The sequence below is a fragment of the Macaca mulatta genome, chromosome 2 (assembly GCF_049350105.2).
Source record: "Macaca mulatta isolate MMU2019108-1 chromosome 2, T2T-MMU8v2.0, whole genome shotgun sequence".
NCBI classification, from domain to species: domain Eukaryota; kingdom Metazoa; phylum Chordata; class Mammalia; order Primates; family Cercopithecidae; genus Macaca; species Macaca mulatta.
This window is the reverse complement of record NC_133407.1, coordinates 41,426,923-41,445,196: the sequence shown is the minus strand read 5'-3', so window position 1 is coordinate 41,445,196 and position 18,274 is coordinate 41,426,923. Positions and strand designations below refer to the sequence as shown.

General features: G+C 47.5%; 1 protein-coding gene and 1 long non-coding RNA gene across 3 annotated transcripts in view; one reads left to right on the top strand and one right to left on the bottom strand.

Moving 5' to 3' along the window:
* Nucleotides 1–6,889, bottom strand: part of ESYT3 (extended synaptotagmin 3) — a 43,529-nt gene extending 36,640 nt beyond the window's left edge. For both annotated transcript variants that reach the window (XR_003727126.2, XM_015132084.3), the window contains exon 1: nt 6,354–6,889. Coding sequence is in view for 1 of the 2 variants with exons in the window: in XM_015132084.3 (XP_014987570.2) it covers nt 6,354–6,662 (309 nt within the window). In the remaining variant the exon portion in view is untranslated. The remainder of the gene's footprint in view (nt 1–6,353) is intronic.
* A 54-nt stretch (nt 6,890–6,943) lies between these two features.
* LOC144339027 (uncharacterized) lies at nt 6,944–8,208 on the top strand. Its single transcript, XR_013413582.1, has 2 exons — nt 6,944–7,225; nt 7,392–8,208. It is a non-coding gene; the product is annotated as an uncharacterized LOC144339027 (long non-coding RNA).
* Nucleotides 8,209–18,274: the final 10,066 nt, after the last annotated feature.

The following is an 18,274-nucleotide window of genomic DNA, read 5'->3' as shown; positions in this document are numbered from 1 at the left end:
GAATCTGCTCACCCCAAGATGCAATAATGAGCTCAGCTGACTTAACCTGTGAAAGACTGTGGGCCGAGTCCCCAACTCCCTACCACAGCCGGCAATACCATAGTGCCTCTTCCTCCAAGAAGGCTTCCTGGGCCACTTCCAGCCCAGGATAGAGCCCCTCCCCCATGCTTTCTCGGAGCCTCAGACTTGGAGTCACCACAGTGGACTGATCACGCTCTATCAGAAGAGGCTGCCCTCGCAGGTCTGAATCTCCGTCTAGCTCATGGGTTCCTCAAGGGCAGGGCCGTGTGTCACTCATGCTGCCCCACCTTCAGCTCTGTGCCTGACACACTGCAAGTTCTCAGCAAATGCTTGCTGAGTGAATACAGGAATGAACACATGGATGCCTAGGATCCCTCTGTTGGGCTTGGAGGAAAGAAGGCCCAGACTCTGTCACTCCTATTGCCCAATCCTGGCCCAGGACATAAGTCCAGGAACCATCATTAAGACATGGGGCAGAAACCCCAAAGGCATGACTAAAATCCATCTGCCTCTTCCTTCCTGAGGACAGGCCTGGTTCCAAGTCATCTGAATAATTTCACAGGGCTGCAGGGACCTCAAAGGTAAGAAGTCTCCCTAATTCCAAACAGCGCCCAATCAGTCCTGATGTTTAAAATCAGGTTCCGTGGCCCTGGCTCCAAGCATCAGGCTTTGTGATCTAATCTAAGAGTGCCCAGGCTAGCTCAGAGCTGTCACTGCATTTACTTCCTCTAATGAACTGAAGTATCTCAGGACAGACCCTGAGAGCTTGGGTCCTGGAATGACTGCTGCTCCAGCCACAGAAAGAGTGTCAAGCTCTCAGCACTAGGTAAGCAAAGCACTCAGCCCTTGGCTGTCTGCCTAAGTGGCTGGCAGGAAGGCTTGGAAGGGGCAATCCCAGGGACACGGCTCTGTGCCTCGGAATGCCCATCGCTTTGTGTGAAATGCTCACCTTTTTCCTCTGGTGCTTGCTTCTGCCCGCAGCCCCAGAGCGCACCCAGTTAGATGGGGACAGGCATGAAAGGCGGCAAGTGGGGTCCTGTGGGGTATGTGTCGCCAGAGAAAAGCTGACTCGGGACTGGTTAATGATGGCAGACCCTACAGCTATGAAGACTCTATAGAACATCTCCTAAAATGTCATGAGTTTCAGAGAAATCAGAGGCCCAGAGAGAACAAGGGGCTTCTCAAGATCCTTCCATGAATGACCCCAATGACTGCCACCACTTCACATCATGACCACTTCACCAGAAGACACACACGAGTTAACTGCCCCTCACAAAGCTGCCAACTGATGTAACTGATTGCTACCAGCTGAAAGGACAGCCAGCCTGGCTAGAAACAGACAGACAAAATGCCATGTTTTCTCACAGCTCTTTCTCCCCTCTACACTGCCTCAGGCTATTTTCCTACTACCAGCTCTCATTTCCCCAACCTAGAGTGAGGTGAGGATTTCAAACTTCCTTCCTCACAGGGGCCCAGTCATGGCAGGGGCAAATCAATATCTGATAAGCAACCCGATCATCCAGTTGAAGCACTGATCAATGGCTGAATAGCTGGAAATTTACGGGTCAGTGAAGGGCTGATTCATGCACAAATCCAGGAGTGAAGGCTGCAGAGCTCCACACAGGGGCCCCTACCAGGGGAGGTGGGCAGGGAAGCAAAGCAGCAAAGATTACCCCGAGAAGGGTCTCAAGAGCCCGGAGCATGAAGGACGGGCTCTGAAGATCAGAAGGCAGCTCTCGCATGAGCAGCACAGCTGGGACTCCGAGAACCCACAGGAGCAGGCTCCGCAAAGAGCCAGGTTGCAGGGGGTTCCACACAAGTGCTCTGCGTGTCCCTTCCGCTCTCTCCACCCCTTGACAGTCAACCAGATGCTGGAAAGACGAGCTTGCCACTGGGACACTTGGGCATTCATTTCATATTAGGAAAAGGTAGTTAGGAAGCCCGGGAATTGGAGGAACATAAAAGGACAGCCCCCACTGGGCATTTGCTTGTGTCTGGCTCTGTGCAAGCAGCTTTTCAAACAGTCGACTCACCATAACCATGTGTGGCAAGAAGGCCGGGCGCGGTGGCTCAAGCCTGTAATCCCAGCACTTTGGGAGTCCGAGACGGGCGGATCACGAGGTCAGATCAAGACCATCCTGGCTAACACGGTGAAACCCCGTCTCTACTAAAAATACAAAAAATTAGCCGGGCGTGGTGGCGGGCGCCTGTAGTCCCAGCTACTCGGAGGCTGAGGCGGGAGAATGGCGTGAACCCGGGAGGCGGAGCTTGCAGTGAGCCGAGATCGCGCCACTGCACTCCAGCCTGGGAGACACAGCGAGACTCCGTCTCAAAAAAAAACAAAAACAAAAACAAAAAACCATGTGTGGCAAGAAAGCTTTTGTGACTTGCCAAGGCCTACAATTAAATGAGTAATATCAAGGGCTCCGTACTTGTCACTGTGCTATACACAGTCCCTACCCGACAAGGACAGCGGACTGAGGCGGCTCTTAATTACTTCAAAAGTACACATAAACACTGTTAGAGGAGCATCCGCATGTAAACATGCAGCCTCTGGAACCCTCTGTTCAATGGTGAGCTGCGGGGCCGCCCTGCCTTCTTCCCCATGTGGTCAGGCCACATTCACAAGACAAAGGGGATCCACAGGTTCTTCCTTCACTGCCTCTTCCAGTAAGGCGAATTCTTCCTTCCAGCTATATCTCCCATGGCTGGGGACCTGGAGGAGCAGCAGGACTATCTGAAGTTTGACTAGAAATCAGACATCAGGACCAAAATGACTGTGAAAGACCATCCAATACAACTTCCTTTTACAGGTGGGGAAACAGGTTCAGCCAGGGAAAGCAATTTCTATGATCACCTGGAGGCAGCATCTTGGAGCAAAATGTTGAGAAGGAGTCTAAGACCAGGCAGGAAAGCCATGCATGACTGAGGACTGGCTGACAACGGCTGTCTTGGATGGCAGTGGGGAGGGATGGCATCCCCGCCTCAGCTCAGCCAGGCCTTGGCCTCCACCCCTTCACAGGGAGTTGGTGCAAATTAGAAAAAGGTGCCCCTTCTAAGCAGCGTACAGCTTGACAAGCAGCAGGTGGGCCGGATATCCATCCCTCCCCATTGGGGGCTAGAGTACAGGGCCAGCTCACACAACATGCAACACAGGCCTGAGTGTGGTGCCCTTGAGTTATTCAACTTTTCTTCAGTCCCCCAACTATTGATTTGCCATCCGTTAACCTGTAGAAATATTTCTTGATACCAAAGGAGGTCATAAGCCATCATCCTCTCTTTCAGGCAGAGAAATCAGTTCTCAAGAGGCAAGGCATGCTAAAAGGTCACCATGAGATGATGAAGAGATCCATTCATCCATGCCCAAAATCTTGTGCAACGGGTCGTACTGCCCCCACCATGCCCAGAGCCCCGTCTCTCTTTGCCTTCACAGTTTGTGTTCCTAAAAAGGCAGAGATAAGAATATTCAGCCGGGTAGACTCCAGGTTTTCCATATCATCCCTGGGCGTGGAAACCTTCATGAGGTGGGTGAAAAGCTCACACCTGCATCTATTTGTATGCACTTCACAGGTGTTCATACAGGCAACCAACTTCCCCAGACTTGTTTCTCATCCTGGAATCCCAATCACAGTAATGGTCAATCAGCTCCCTAAACCAGAAAGTGCCCTGGAAGACCCCTGGATCCTCCTGCACCCCCATTCTAGAGGCCACCACGCATATAAAGTCCCACTCCCAAGCATCTCCCACCCTCCTCCCTCACTACTACCGTCTTGGCTGAAATCACTTTCCCAACTGGCCTGTCTCCTCCAGCCTCCCTTGTCCCACCATCCTGCTTTCTGAGCATCCAAGGGTCCTTCCAGCCTTCAGAACAGGGCCAGCCTCCATCAAGTCTGCCTAAACTTGACCCTGTCCATCAACCCCTACCACACACTTCAGCCAGGCCCAGCACACAGTGCTCCCTCATGCAGTGGCCATGTCACATCTCCATGCTGTGCTCACTGCCTCCCTGGGCCAGAATGCCCTGTGCCGCACCAGTGGCTCAATCCAACAGGTTATCCAGGCCCTGGTCCTCCAACCCAGCCAGACAAGTCAGCCAGGTGACTTGTCTGTCAGCCAGGTGCAGAATGCAGGCAGAGGCCAGTCTTTCCCAGGTCCTTGTCAAGGAGAAAGGGGGCTGTGATTCGGGGACAATATGCTATGGAAACCTGGTAGGGTGTCCTTCATACCAGGCCTTCTATCTGACTAGACCCTGTTCCGACTCCTGGCTCCAATTCCCCTCCATGGCAATGACCTGTTATGCATCTGTTCCCCACGTGAGACTGCCCTCTTAGTAGGAGAGAGCATCACCTTCCTGTGAGTGTCCCTCTACCCAGCTGGGTCAAGCCTGGGATATGGGTTGCGGGGTGAAAACCCGGGAGGTGTCTTCTTGAGTTCAGGCTGAGTTCCCTGTTGGCTAGGTCCATGTTGCTCCTGGGGTCCGTATCCCCAGCAGAGGCCAGAATTGTCTCTGTGGTGTATGTGGGGGAGAGGCAGGGAGGGTGTCAATGCCCCTACACGATCTGATTTTTGACCCGATTTCAGAAATAGAAATACTGCCTTTACATATGACTAAGTGCCTAGAGGCTTCCCTGATACAGAAGGGGAGAAAAGAAGGGGTGTTACTTGGTGAAGACTCACAGGCCCACCCTCATGGGCTAAGGCCACCAAGGGGGACAAAACAGAAATCTGACAGGTGGCCTGGACTCCCTCAACAGTGAGCAAGGGGTGTGGACAGGTCGAGCCTGCTTGCTGGGTCCACACCTTTCAGAATCACAAGCCCCACAGGACCATCAGGATGACCAAAGTCTGTGGGAGTCAGGCCCCATGCACTACCCCATGGCTACTACCATAGAAAAGTGTGCACGCTTATCAGTCTTTGGCCCCTCATCCCCCATATATGTAAGCTATTTACAAAGCTTTACCATCAAATCGTACATTAAATATTAAGTGTTATGAAGTGTATGCCCACTTTCAAGTGCTAATTCTCAGTCCCTCAGAATGTGATTCTATTTGCAGGTGGGGTTTTTAAAGAGGTAATTAAGTTAAAATGAGTTCATCAGGGTGAGCCTTAATCCAATATGACTGATGTCCTTCTAAGAAGAGATTAGGATACAGAAGACGGTGTGAAGAAGAAGGAAGACAGCCAGCTGCAGGCCAGCTGCACTTTGATCTTGGACTTCAAGGCTCTAGAAATGAAAGGAAAAAAGTGTCTGCCCTTTAAGCCATGCAGCCTGTGGTACTCAGTTATGGCAGACTGATACAGTAAGACTTCATTGCTCTTATAAGATAAACCAAATGGGCCTTATATTTTTTTCTCACACCCCACTTTGGAGACTACTGTCAGGAGGAACCTATGGCCCTGCTGGACTTTATAGGCCACCGGCTAGAGACAATGAGGGGTCTGGCGGCCTCCCCCGTGGGCCTGAGAGTATCTGGAAGACATCTAAGAACGCAGAGTTGCCAGCACCGGAGGAACCGTAAGGGTTTTGCGCAGACCAACCCGCGGATGGAACACCCCTCTTGCCAGTGTTTCCCAAGCTCATCTAATCATAAGAATCACCCAGGATAACTGTGTCACCCTGGGAGTTATTCAATGGGGCGCAGAACTTGGGTTTTGCTAGGTAAGCCAGGACCAGAAGCGTTTGAGGAATCCTAGTGCCGCCCATGCCACCCCAGGAGATGGGTTTGTCGGGGCAGTATGAGTGCGCCGGCATCCCTATGCGGCGGAGGGAGGGAGGGAAGGAGGCCCGGGGCCGGCGCCGTCGGTCTCCCAGCCGTACCCGCCACTCCACCTCCAGCCCCGCGGAGCCCTCCCTCTCCTGCAGTCCGGGCCTCTGCCGAAAGCAACTGGGCCCGCCATTTCTGTCACTGCGGTATTTGCCCATCTACGTTTGGCGTCCGGCGTTGGTTCTCTGAATCAACAGGCGGGTGGAAGAAATGCCTTCTGATTCCAACGCGAGTAAGTGTGCGAAGTCCCAGACGCCCTTGTTTTTCTCCTGGGTGTGGCCTGCCCGTGACTCTTCTCTCGGGCTCTGGGGCCTTAACTGAAACTCAGGTTCTCCGCTCCCACCGCAGTCGAACCAGAGGTGGAGGTGAGGGTGCTGCGCGGCGCGGGAGGGGAGGGCCACCGCCCCCAGGGTCTGTGCGCCGGGAGCGGTGGGGAACGGGGTGTGCTGGTCACCGTGCTCCCGCCCTCCCTCGGGTTTGCGCGCACCAGCTCCCCACTGACCGCAAGTTCCTCCGAACGTCGAAAGGCATCTCCCCACCTCCGACCCCCGCCCGGTTCAGCTCACCCAGGCTGGCAGGTGCTGGCCTCGCAGCTCGCGGCTGATGAACTCGCGTTCATTGTCAAGGAATTCGAAGGCGGCGGCCAGGCGCCCGAGCTTCCCGCGGCGGTTCCTGCGCCACCACATCCACAGCAGGGCGCCGAGCAGCAACCAGGTTATGCTGAGCCCCAGGTAGCCAGCTAGGTAGACAGGCCCCAGGTAGAAAAGGACGCGCACCACGAAGGTACAGAGCTCGGGCAGCAGCTGGCTGGACAGGCGCAGCTCGGGGCCCGGCGCGCGCTGGGCTCCCGGGACGCTGGGCTCTTCTGCTCGCATCTTGTCGCAGCCGTCTTGCCCTTCCCGAGAGCTTCACCCGAGCTTAGGTCCGCATGCCCCGACGCCCAGGCGCATCTGTCTCCCAAGCGCGAGGACCAGGACGCCGCGCCCCCTTGCCCTGCTGGGACTTTCAGCGCTCCGAGTTCAGGGTTCTCTACGGCGCACTGGAGCGCGGCCCCTGGAAATGCACCGAGCCGCGCCGCGCCGCCCCAGCGCTCTGCTCCAGTGAGCCCGCAGCTCCGGAAGTCTCCGCCCTAGTGGGGCGGGCCGCTCGCCTGGCTCCTGCTGGCTCTAAAAAGCAACCAGCCGGTAAGCTCAGCCTCCGACCCCAGCACGTGGCGCAGGCGTCAGCCGGAGGTGCGCACTCGCTAGTCTGGGTGGACCAAGTGCTGCCCTAGGTGGTTGATGACTCACCGAGGCCTGTGTACAAACTGGCTTAACATGGATAAACATCACCTAAAACCTGTTTCCTACACGCAGTCTATAATACACAGTATAGTCTGGATTCAGCTGGCATTCGAGGCCCTCCCTGGACAGGCTCAGCCAAGCCTCCTCAGCCTCAGGTACTGTGTCCCCGCCCTCCAACTGGATCCTAGAGCCTGCAACGCTGCCAGCTCTTCTGGCATCTGTAAAGCTTAGACCTAGCCCCCAGCCTCATCGAGCCGAGCTCAGGGCCCCTCCTGCGCACCACAAAACCCTCTGCCCTGCTCTCCCCACCCTCTCTTATAGGTGTCAGTTTGGATCGTTATTCCCTGCATCATCAGACCGGGAGCTTCCGGGGGCCGGCCTGTCCTGGCCATCTGTGGGGCGCCCAACAAGGGAAAGTGACTGGCGAATAAAAGGAAAGATGAAGAGGAAGCCCCTAGGTGCCTGAGAGTCAATGGTGAAGCCCATGGTTTGTAACCCTTTAATGATCAGAGCAGGTGGATCTCCGAATCTCTTAAGTTCGGATAGTAAATCATCTTGTGGATAGTATATATTTCAGGTGGGCCACATGAAAGGGCTCACATCAATTACTGGCATGTGATTTTGGAATTGACAAATGTACTGGAATGATTTGGAATGACTCTATACTCTTTCAACAGGTTTATCAAAAGGCTGGAGCCAATGGATAGCAATCAAAAGATTCTCTTCTCTTTCCTTTTCTCTCTATCTCTCTCTCCCTCTCCCCTCTACCACCCTCCCTCTCGTTCTCATTCTCTCTGACTCTTGCTCTCTCACTCTTTTTCTTTCTCTGGCTTTATCCTTCTCTCTTGGATAAAATTACTTACTGCAATGAGTTTTTTCAACAATGGGTGAGTTTCTGGTGGTCAGAATACCTGGACTCTTCTCTATTGTTCTTGGCTTTCCAGGACTCAGCCAAAACAGAGGCTGAAAGTCCCCCAACTTAACATCCTGTTACACTGGCATCTCCCAGTGTAGCCTAGGAAATCAGCGGAAGAAATGCTGCTCGCTGGAGTTCCTTCTTGAGAGTTGCATATACACAGTCCTATTAAAGGCTCTGAGAAGTCCTTCAGACAAAAAGCTATTAAATTCTATTTAACCCAGTGTTTCCCAGATTATTTGACCACAGAATTCTTTCCTCAAAATATTTTTCTATTGGTTAACCCAGGTCTGCTGAAGCAAAAGACAGTGTACAATAGGGATACTGGGAATTCTCCTGGAAGCTGAGGCAGAGTGTGGCTGGCTGTCAGGATGGACTGACCAGGAAGCTAAGTGCCAGAACTGCACTCCTCATCCTTGTGTCCCTCCCTGTTGACCTGCCTGTCTGACTGAAGTGCAGAACACAGCACTTTCCCCCCAGCATCCAGAGATGGAGGACACAGTCTCACCAATCCAGAGAGACTGCCTTGACCCTTACCCTGTCCCAATTCCAAATCCCTTGGAGACAGGATCCAACTGAATCTATCATCCCCTTCATCCTTGACACACAGCAGGTCCACACCTCAACCTGGGTTAGTTTGGGAGGGGGTGTGGAAGGTAGTGAGTTTGTGCGGTTTTACTAGAGAAACGAAGATTGTTGATTTGTGAACTGGATGGACACCCACTGAGACAGATGCCCAGTCTGAGACCTGTGGGACATTGCCATCCTCAGCTGCATTGCCCTTCTGTTCCTTGAACACATCAAGTTCATTTATGCTGCAAGGCCTTTGTCCTTGCTGTTCCCTCTGCGTGGAATGTTCCTCTTCTAAAACTTCTTCAAAGTACGTTAGGGTGATGGGATTATGATTTCACCCTCCCTTTTAAAATTTATTTTATTTATTTTTTATTTTATTTTATTTATTTTTTGAGATGGAATCTCACTCTGGTGCCCAGTCTGGAGTGCAGCGATGCAGTCTCAGTTCATCGCAACCTCTGCCTCCCAGATTCAAGAGATTCTTCTGCCTTAGCCTCCCAAGTAGCTAGGATTACAGACACCTGCCACCATGACAAGATAATTTCTGTATTTTTAGTAGAGATGGAGTTTCGCCATGTTGGCCAGGCTGGTCTCAAATTCCTGACCTCAGTCCACCCACCTCAGCCGCCCAAAGTGCTGAGATTATAGGTGTGAGCCACCGTGCCTGCCCCCCATTTTTAAAACCTTATTTATGTCATTAAATTCACAAATTAAATATAATAGAACATTGAGAATATGGCATTGAAAACTTTATACCCTACCTGGGAAGGAATCTGTGCCTGAACATTGGAGCCTTTATTTCCCTTGATCTGGACATCTAGTGACTACCACCAGCAAAAAAAAAATATTTCATGGGTGGTTTGATCACAGCAAAACCTGGGGAGAATAATGCCTTCCAGAGTCTTTACCTGAACACATTAGAGGGTGCATCCTATTACATACCAACCATTCAAAGAACAGTAGCTCAAATAAATATAAGTTGGTCACTAGTGTGGATTGAATTCTGTCTATGTTGAAGTCCTAACCCTTGGCACCTGTGAATGTAATCTTATTTCAAATAGAGTCTCTGCAGATGTAACCAACTTAAGATGAGATCATACTCAATTAGGGTGGGCCGTAAATCCAATGACGGGTGTCCTTATAAGAAAAGAGAGATTCGGAGATAGGGACGCAGAGGACACACAGGAAGGGAAGGCCATGTGAAGACACACATAGAAACCAGAGTGGTACAGTTACAGGGGAGGAATGCCAAGGATTGCTGGCACCACCAGGAGCTGGACAGAAACAAGGAAGGATTTTTCCCTGGAGCCTTGGGAGAGAGCTCAGCCCTGCTGGCCTCCAGAACTGTGAGAGAATAAATTCCTGTTGTTTTAAACCATCCAGTTTGTGGCACTTCGTTACTGCAGCCCTAGGAAATGAATACAGCCTTCTACTGAGTGCCAGGCACTGTTCCAGGCATAAGAGATTCAGGGTGAACAGAACCGACAGGCTCACTGCTCTCAGGCAGCTGACATTCTAGTGCAGGAAGACAGACACCAACATTTAAACCAAGTACAAGAAAACAGCAGGTAAGGAAAGGTGCTCTGCAGATAGTGCAGTGAGCGGGCTCAGAGAGAGTGGCTGGCGTAGCGGGGAGGGCTGTTTTAGCCAGGTTGAGACCTAAATTAAAAAGAAGACTGAAAATGTACATACAATATTTTTATTATTATTATTATTATTTTGAGACGGAGTCTCGTTCTGTCGCCCAGGCTGGATTGCAGTGGCACGATCTCAGCTCATTGCAAGCTCCACTTCCCGGGTTCACGCCATTCTCCTGCCTCAGCCTCCCAAGTAGCTGCAACTACAGGCACCCGCCACCACGCCCAGCTAATTTTTTGTATTTTTAGTAGAGACAGGGTTTCACTGTTAGCCAGGATGGTCTTGATCTCCTGACCTCGTGATCCGCCCACCTCGGCCTCCCAAAGTGCTGGGATTACAGGCGTGAGCCACCGCACCTGGCCATTTTTTTTTCTTTCTTTCTTTTTTTTTTTGAGATGGAGTTTCCCTGTCCCATTGCACCTAGGCTGGAGTGCAATGGGACAATCTTGGCTCACTGCAACCTCTGCCTCCTGGGTTCAAGTGATTCTCCTGCCTCAACCTCCCAAGTAGCTGGGATTATAGGCGTTTGCCACCATGCCCGGTTAATTTTTTTTGTATTTTTTGTAGAGACGATTTCACCATTTTGGCCAGGCTGGTCTCGAACTCCTGACCTCAGGTGATCCACCCTCCTTGGCCTCCCAAAGTGCTGGGATTACAGGTGTGAGCCACAGTGCCCAGCCTAATTTTATTATTTTTAAAAACTTAGTATCTCACAAAATCATCTTTCCTTTGGAACAGAAAATAAATGTCCTCTGCTATGTAGGTGTCATTAGTTTTTTGTTTTTGTTTTTGTTTTTAGATGGGGTCTTATTCTGTTGCCCAGGCTGGAATGCAGTGGCGTGATCTCAGCTCACTGCAGCCTCCACCTCCCAGATTCAAGCAATTCTCCTGCCTCAGCCTCCCAAGTAGCTGGGATTACAGGCATGCACCACCATGCCCAGCTAATTTTTTTTGTATTTTTAATAGAACAGGGCTTCACCATGTTGGCCAGGTTGGTCTCAAACTCCTGACCTCAAATGATCCATCTCCCTTGACCTCCCGAAGTGCTGGGATTTTAGGCGTGAGCCTCCGCGCCCAGCGGTGTCATTAGTTTTACTTTTGAATTTTCATACAGAGCTAGAGTAATTTTCTGTGTTTGTTCCCTCTGTTGGACTGGGGAATTCTTTGAGGGCAGCAGCTGTATCTGATACATCTTTCTGCCTCGGTGTCAACATTTGAGCCTGACCTACAGGAGGAGGCTAGGGAGCAAAGGGTAAAATCAGAATCTCTAGCATTTGTTTGGGTTTAAATTGAGACTCAAGCACTTACTGACTCTGGAACTAGAGAATCTGCAGTTCCATTTCCTTATCTGTAAAATGCAGATCATAATATTTAAGTTACAGAGTGGTCATGAGGATTGGGTCAGACACAATGTGTGTAAGGCTGTATATCCCACACATGGGGAAGTTGTCAAGGAAGAACTAGGGTTTTGTTTGTATTGTTTGACTTTTTTTTTTTTTTTGAGATGGAGTCTTGCTCTGTCGCCAGGTTGGAGTACAGTGGCACGATCTTGGCTCACTGTAACCTTCAATTCCCTGATTCAAGCGATACTCCTGCCTCAGCCTCCTGAGTAGCTGAGATTACAGGCGCCCGCCACCACGCCCAGCTAATTTTTGTATTTTTAGTAGAGACAAGGTTTCACCATGTTGGCCAGGATGGTCTTGATTTCCTGACCTCATGATCCGCCCACCTCGGCCTCCCAAAGTACTGGGATTACAGGTGTGAATCACCGCGCCCAGCCTTGTTTGACTTTTTCCAACAAGAATGTGTTTGTGTTTTATCTGTATAATTTAAAAAGTTTTTTTATTGTTGCAAAATACATATAATATTTACTATCCTAACCATTCTTAAGGGTCAGCTCAGTGGTATTAAGTACACTCGTATTATTGTGTAACCCTCATCACAATCTCCAGAATTCTTTTTCTTGCAAAACCAAAACTTTACACCCATTAAACAATAACTTCCCATTCCCCTCCACACCCTCCAACTACCCGCAACCACCATTCTATTTTCTATCGCTATGATTTTGACTACTCTAGATACCTCACATAAGTGGAATCTTACATTCTGTAATTCCATATGCTTATGTGGAATTATAAACATAATTCCATATGTTTGTCTTTTTTGTGACTGGCTTTTTTTTTTTTTTTAGCATAAATGTCTCCAAGGTTCATTCATGTTGTAGCATGTGTCAGAATTTCCTTCCTTTCCAAAGCTAATCTTTCACTATAGGTATTTACCACAGTGTGTCTTTGCAGTCAGCTGTCATTGTCACTTGGGTTGCTTCCACATTTTAATGATTGTGAGTAATGCTGCTGTGAACATGCGTGTACAAATATCTCTTCTTTAACCTTGTTTTCAATTATTTTGGGTAATACTCAGAAGTGGAATTGCTAGATCAATGGTAATTCTATGTTTAATTTTTGAAGACCTGCCATGCTGCTTTCCCCAGCAGCTGAACCATTTTATATTTCCATCAACAGTGCGCAAAGTTCCAGTTTCTCCCCATCCTTGCCAACACTTATTATTTTCTAGGTTTTTTTATATAGTAACCATTCTAATGGCTGTGAGGTGATATCTCATTATGGTTTTGATTTGCATTCTCTGATGATTAGTGATGTTGAGCATCTTTTTGTGTGCTTTTTGGCCATTTATGTAGGATCTCATTTTTAAAAACACAAAAACAATGATTTTTCTGTATGAATGTAGGCAAATCCCACTCCCACTCTGGACTTTGGCAAGCTGTTGGGTCAAATGAAGGATTTAACCAGAGTGTCTGTGAGGTCTTACCCTGCAAAAGGCATTCAATTCTCTGAGTGTATCTTGATAATTTTCTGGTTTATCAAACTTAGTGCCTATCGGAGTGCCTGGAATGCAGTAGGTGCTCAATGTTTGTGAAGGAACACACACATGAATGAATACATGAATGTGTTTGAGCCACAAAAAGGATAGTCCTTATCACATCGCCTGATAAACAGCTGGAGAGGAAGCTGCAGCCCCTTAGGCTGCTCACCCTATCATCTTTTTGGGCTGTGCCTGGAACCAATTCAACAGCCAGTGAAATTGACCACATTTAGAGTACTGTTTGGGGCCCCGGGGGTGACAGCAGATTCAGAGACTGCACCTAAGAAGTCGATTATTTTACACTCTTATCATGAAAACTTGGTGGAAGTGAGTGTGTGGTGGAGCAGCAGGAAGACATCGGGAGTGGGAGGGTAGAGATGTCTCCGCAATGTTCTATATGATCTGGCCCCTGCCTACTGCCCAAGATCACCTCTTGAGGGATCCAGCCTGCACCTGGGTCTCCAGCCCCACCACACTTCTCACACACCTCACACCCTACGTGTGAAGCAGGTGGCCTGGTTGGTGTTCACCGTTCTGGGAGAAGGTAGAGTTGCTGTCCTCTTGGACAGTCAAGCTCTGATTGCTTCTCTTCTTCTAACATGGTATGGGATGGAGGCCAGGAGGACAACCACCTTGTTGAGACCTCAGCCAGGCCCCGCTTAGAGACCACGGGCAGAATCTGTGACCTCATATCCCTCCACATACCTGCCCTTTCCACCTGCCAACAGGTGTGCATGGTTCCATGACTTCTTAGACAGGGCCTGGAAGCTGCAATTTGGGAAATCCTGCCTCACCCCTTCCCACAGTACTCTGCCTACCCTGCCCCCTCTTCTCAGCTCTGCTCCACTCCTGCAATTCTTTTTTATTTTTTTTAAGAGACAGGTCTCACTCTGTCACCCAGGCTGTAGTGCTAAGTAGTGTGAACATATCTTGACCTCTTGGGCTCAAGTGATCCTCCTGCCTCAGCCTCCTGAGTAGCTGGGACTACAGGCACATACCACTGCGCCCAGCTAATTTTTGTATTTTTGTAGACAGAGTCCTGCTACGTTGCCCAGGCTGGTCATGACCTTCTGGCCTCAAGCAATCCCCCCTCCTCAGCCTCCCAAAGTGCTGAGATTATAGGCGTGAACCACAGTGCCAGGCCTAACATATATGATTGTTAACATACATGATTATTCTGGCATTTTGTATATTCTTATGTCAGGTTTAGGTTCAATATATTATCGTTTCTTTCTTTGTTTTGTTAAAAAGTATTCTATTTTCCTTTGTGATTTTCTCTTTGATTTATTCATTATTTAGAAGTCTCTTGTCTAATTGTTAAATAGGTGGGGATTTTCTAGTTTATTTGTTATTAACTCTTTATTTAATTTTTTTGTGGTTAGAAAATATACTTTGTATGACTTAAAGCCTCAGAAATGTGTTGAGTCTTGTTTTATGGCCCAGCATAGAGTCTATCTTGGCTCCATGTGTGCTTGAAAATAGGTATAATCTGTGGTTGTTCTATAAATGTCACTTAGATCAAGAGAACTGATAATATTGCTTAGAACTTTTATATCCTTGCTAATTTTTCATCTAGCTATCCTCTAAATTACTGAGAGGAGCTTTACACTTTCCAGTTGTGCTTGTTGGTTTACTTCATCTTCAGATTCTGTCAAATACTGTTTCATGTATTTTGAAGCTCTGTTATTAGGCACATACACATTTTCATAATTATGTCTTCCTAATAGATTCACCATTTTATTATAATAAAATATCCCTGTTTATCTTTGATAGTTCTTCTTGTCTTGAAGTCTATTTTGAATGAATACATGTACCCCAGCTTTTTCATGCTCACTGTATGTATGATACATATGTCTCTTTTCATCTTTTGACTTTCAACCTATGTTCTTACATTTAAAGTGTGTCTCTTACATACATAAAGTTGGGTCATTATCTAATTACCAGTCAGATAATCTCTGTCTTTAATTTCAGTGTTAAAGTCCTTCTGGATTTGATGTAATAATGGATATATTTGGTCTCAAACGTGCCGTATTGTTCTTTATTTTCTCTTAGCTCTACTGGTGTCTGTTCCCCTTTTCTACCTGTATTAGTCCGTTCTCTCAAAGACATAAAGAAATGTCTAAGACTGGGTAATTTATACAGAAAAGAGGCTTCATTGGCTCACAGTTCTGTAGGCGGCACAGGAAGCATGGCTGAGGAGGCCTCTGGAAACTAACAATCATGTTAGAGGGTGAAGGGTAAGCAGGCATGTACATGGCTGGAGCAGGAGGAGGTGCCACACACTTTTAAACAGCCAGATCTCATGAGAACTCTGTCATGAGAACAGCACCCAAGGCACGGCGCTAAACTGCTCATGGAGGATCCACCCCCATGATCCAATCACCTACCAGGACGCATTGCCAACATTGAGAATTCCAACTGAACATGAGATTTGGGTGGGGACATAGATCCAAACCATATCACTACCACTGAAATATTAACTAAAGAGAAAATTGACAATTCTTAACCAAAATGGAAAGTTTTAACACCCCTCCCTCAGCAATTGACAGACAAAAAAACAACAAAGATACAGATCTGAAAAAGACTATCAAATCTTGACTTAATTGATATTTGAAGGACCCTGTACAACAAAATGGCCAACTACCTTCTTTTCGAGGGTATATGATACACCTTATAATAGTGCAGATAATTAAAGGGTCTGAAACTAATGTTGGGCAGTGGGGGCAGTCCTTGCTCCCAGAGCTCCCAAGATGGTAGGGGCTGCTTCCAAAATGGCAGTGGGTCACTTCCAAGATGGTGGCAAGCCTTGTGTTCTCTGACCTGGGGTTCTTGGCCTCACGGATTCCAAGGAATGGAATCTTGGGCCATGTGGTGAGTGTTATAGCTCTATTAGAAGCCATGGGTCACGGAAGAGAACCGTGGAACCCAGTGACTAGTGTTCAGCTCAATTAGGACAAACCCAGGCACTTAGCCATGCAGGAACAATGGCGAGCCTTTAGCCCAATCGGGAGTGGCAATGGGCTCCTAGCTGGATCAGGAGCACAGCGGACACCCTGCCGGATCCGGAGGGATGGAAGTCAGCGGCGGGTCTGCGACGGTGGCAGACAGCAGCGATGGACAGCAAGTGAAAGCTCAGCTCAAGCTGTAACAAACACGTACCAGAAGAGTGTGCAGTTGCAAGATTTAATAGAGTGAAAACAGAGCTCCCATACAAATGGAGGGGACCCAAAGAGGGGAGCCGTTACTGGCTCGAATGCCTGGGTTTATATCCTGATCATTGTCCCTCCCACTGTGCTCTCAGGCGATATATGATTGGCTATTTCTTTACCTCCTGTTTTTGCCTAATTAGCATTTTAGTGAGCTCTCTTTACTACCTGATTGGTCGGGTGTGAGCTAAGTTGCAAGCCCCATGTTTAAAGGTGAATGAAGTCACCTTCCCAGATAGGCTTAGGGATTCTTAGTCGGCCTAGGAAATCCAGCTAGTCCTGTCTCTGACTATGGAGAGTATATTCTCTGATCACAGTGGAATCACATTAGAGTTTAAGAAAAATCAGATAATTAGAAAAACGCAAAATATCTGGAAATTAAACAACACATTCCATATAATCCATAGGTCAAAAGAGAAATCACAAAGGAAATTGGAAAATATTTTAATCTCATGATAACAACATATTAAATTCTATCAGATGCAGCTAAAGCAGTGCTAAGAAAAAAATTTATAGCTTTAAATGTTTGTTTATATTAGAATGAAGAAAAGTCTAAAACCAGTGATCTGCATTCCTACCTCAACAAATTGGAAAAAGAAGTGTAAATTAAACCTAAAGTAGAGGAAAGAAAATCATAAAGACAAGTACAGTAATTAATTAAATAAAACTTAGATCAACAGTAGATAAAATCAATGAAATAAAAAACTGGGTCTTTGAAAATATCAACAAAATTGATAAGCTTTTAGCTAAACGAAGCAAGGAAAAAAGAGAAAAGGCAAAGTATTAATATCAGGAATGAAAGAAGGGACATAACTACGGCCTCCACAGATATTAAAAGGATGATAAGGGAATAGAATATTATGAACAACTTCATGCAAAATAATGGAACAACCTAGATGAAATAGAAAAATTTCTTCAGGGACACAAACTACCAAAGAAGAAACAGAAAATTTGAATATCCTTACATTAATTCCAAATATTGAACTTGTAATTTAAAATGTCCCACAGAAGAAACTCCAGGCCCAGAAGGCTTTACTCATGAATTCTATGAAACATTTTTTTTAACAACAGGAATACTATACAAACTTTTTAAAATATGGAAGTATAGAACACTTCCCAAATTCATTTTATGAGGCCAGTATTACCTTAATATGAAAACCAGATGAAGACACTACAGGAAGAGAGAATTACAGACCAGTATTCCTCACAAACACAGATGCAAATTTAAGTAAAATTAAATGCATGTATCCATGTATCTCTGTCCATCTGTAAATATGTATGGAAAGATACCTGAAATGATGTTTACCTGATATTAATGATGACTGTTTCTTTCTTTCTTTTTTTATGAGATGGAGACTGGCTCTGTCACCCAGGCTGGAGTGCAGTGGCATGATCTCAGCTCACTGCAACCTCAGCCTCCCAGTTTCAAATAATCCTCCCACCTCAGCCTCCTGAGCAGCTGGGACCACAGACCTGCACGACCACGGCCAGCTAATTTTTGGAGTGTTGCCCTGTTGCCCAGGCTGGAGTGCAGTGGTGCCATCTCTGCTCACTGCAACCTCTACTTCCCTCGTTCAAGCGATTCTCCTGCGTCAGCCTCCCAAGTAACTGGGATTACAGGCACCAGCCACAATGCCCAGCTAGCTTTTATATTTTTAGTAGAAGACGGGGTTTCACCATGTTGGCCAGGCTGGTCTCGAACTCCTGACCTCAAGTAATCTGCCCGCCTTGGCCTCCCAAAGTGCTGGGATTACAAATATGAGCCTCTGCGCCCAGCCAATTATGACGGTTTCTGGTTGGTGATTTTTTTTTAACTTTATTGTTGTACTTTTTTATAGTTTAATTATTTTTAATAAACGTGTATTATGCAGCATAATTTTTATTTAAAAAGTCATAAGCGAATAGCCAAATTATTAGTTCCAGGTGATGAAAATATGAGAGAGTTTTGTTTTTCTTTGTACTTTTCTGCATTTAAAAAAAATAGACAT